This window comes from Teleopsis dalmanni, chromosome 1, assembly GCF_002237135.1.
Source record: "Teleopsis dalmanni isolate 2A chromosome 1, ASM223713v2, whole genome shotgun sequence".
NCBI lineage: Eukaryota > Metazoa > Arthropoda > Insecta > Diptera > Diopsidae > Teleopsis > Teleopsis dalmanni.
Window position 1 is genome coordinate 38,609,151 of NC_051846.1, and position 1,738 is coordinate 38,610,888.

General features: G+C 29.5%; 1 protein-coding gene across 1 annotated transcript; it reads left to right on the top strand.

Annotated features, from left to right (window-relative positions):
* The first annotated feature begins 496 nt into the window (after positions 1–496).
* On the top strand, positions 497–1,159 carry LOC119672802. Its single transcript, XM_038083942.1, has 2 exons — positions 497–569; positions 634–1,159. Exon 2 carries the CDS (start codon positions 642–644, stop codon positions 1,110–1,112), a length of 471 nt encoding a protein of 156 aa, XP_037939870.1. The 5' UTR covers positions 497–569; positions 634–641; the 3' UTR covers positions 1,113–1,159.
* Positions 1,160–1,738: the final 579 nt, after the last annotated feature.

Sequence of the window (1,738 nt, forward strand, 5' to 3'; positions counted from 1 at the left end):
AATATAAAATACAATAACATTATCATGTATAGTTGAACTATGAGGAAAAAAAACTCTTCTGTAACATTTCTTAAAGCATAACGATAAACCAAAGATAGACACAAGGCTTGGTCATGAAACACAAGAACGGATCCACGCGTCTACGAATTGTAGCAAGGCACACTCAACTTAAGAATCTATAATTTTTATTAAATTAGGTAAATAAGTGTAAGACATATTTTTTTATATATAAACAAAAAATTTAACAATAACTAAAAATCTTATTAATAATCCTCTTATATCCTCTTATCCTCTAATAAATAATAATTAACTTCTTTAATGAAATTCAGCAGTCACAGGTATCAAAAGTAGATTCGATTAAATTTTATTTTACCGATTTCGTAAAATATATTTTACTATTTTTATATCTTAGTTAAATGTGAACTAAGTAACCCAAAAAATTTTCAAATTATTATATGTTATATAGAAAATTATTAAATACACATTTTAAATATTATTTGAATTCAGTCAACTTCGAATTCTGAAAGATCAAACTGTCATTTAAAAGTTATCACAGCTATTTCCGAAATGTGAGTAAAATTTCATACTAAAGCCATTAACTGCAAATATTATAACTCATTAATTTTTTTATAGTTGAAAAAATGTCATTCAACGCTATGTCTCAGGAACAAATTTTGCCGTCTTCAACCCCCATTCAGTCTCCAGAACAGCGTCAAGAAAATAAGGTTACTACGGAAATTGAAGCTCCAGGTCAGTGTAAAGTGGAACTGCTCTCACTCTCAGATCAATATGAAGAGGACTTTATAGAACCCGTAAGTGAGCATGAATACGAAAGTCAAAAGGCTGCAGAAGTAACCGAATATATGAATCAATATAAGATGCAAGATGCAGAAGATCAGGGAGAAATAGAACCCGGTGTTGAAAAAGTTCATGAAGATAGGGTGAACTATCCGTTTTGGAGTTCAATTAAATCAACTCTATTCTTTCCGATTGCAGCGGTAGTTTTGCGGCTATTATTTACATGGATGCATTACATCGAAGTTAAAGATCGCTTTAATGTTAATGACAAGCAAGCAAATGCCACCAATTTTGAAAGTGATTATAATCACTAAATTGTAATGACTAAAAGTAAAAGTCATTATTTTTTTTGATATGTAACGGTTAATGAATATTAAAATAAAAAATAAAGAAACAAATTCGCATAATTGTAAAATTTATATACAATACTGTCAAACTTCCAAAACTCGAACTTCTATAATTCGAATTTCTGGAATGTTGGAAAGTGCATTCTACAAGTCAAATTTTTGTTTTAAGTATGAATCTATTTTGGTGTTAGGGGAAGTCTCTTTTTCAAATCAAATGTTTAATTTTTTTTCTTATATTGCTTCTTTGTGCAAATGCCAGTCGCTGGTAGCGTGGTTTAAAGTAAATAACTTCTATGCTTCTCTTAACGATTATATAGAGCTTGACAATGAAATTTGTACATCAGACTTTCCTACAGATGTCGACATTATATAGCATTATAGCTTTGAATTAGTGCATCCGATTCTAAGCGTAATGGAAAGTGATGTTGAGGGTTCGGTGAATGAAATTGTTTATTAGCCTTCCAAGAATGTAGTAGAAGACTCATTCAAAATTCTATATATTTATTAACAAACGAATGATACTGCAACTGATGATCACTATAAGGCTTGGAATAAATTGGAAACTTTTTTTACTGAAAATAAGATACAAAATT

Coding starts and splice junctions, on each gene's coding strand:
- LOC119672802 (XM_038083942.1), top strand. CDS start 642: ATGTCATTCAACGCTATGTCTCAGGAACAAATTTTGCCGTCTTCAACC.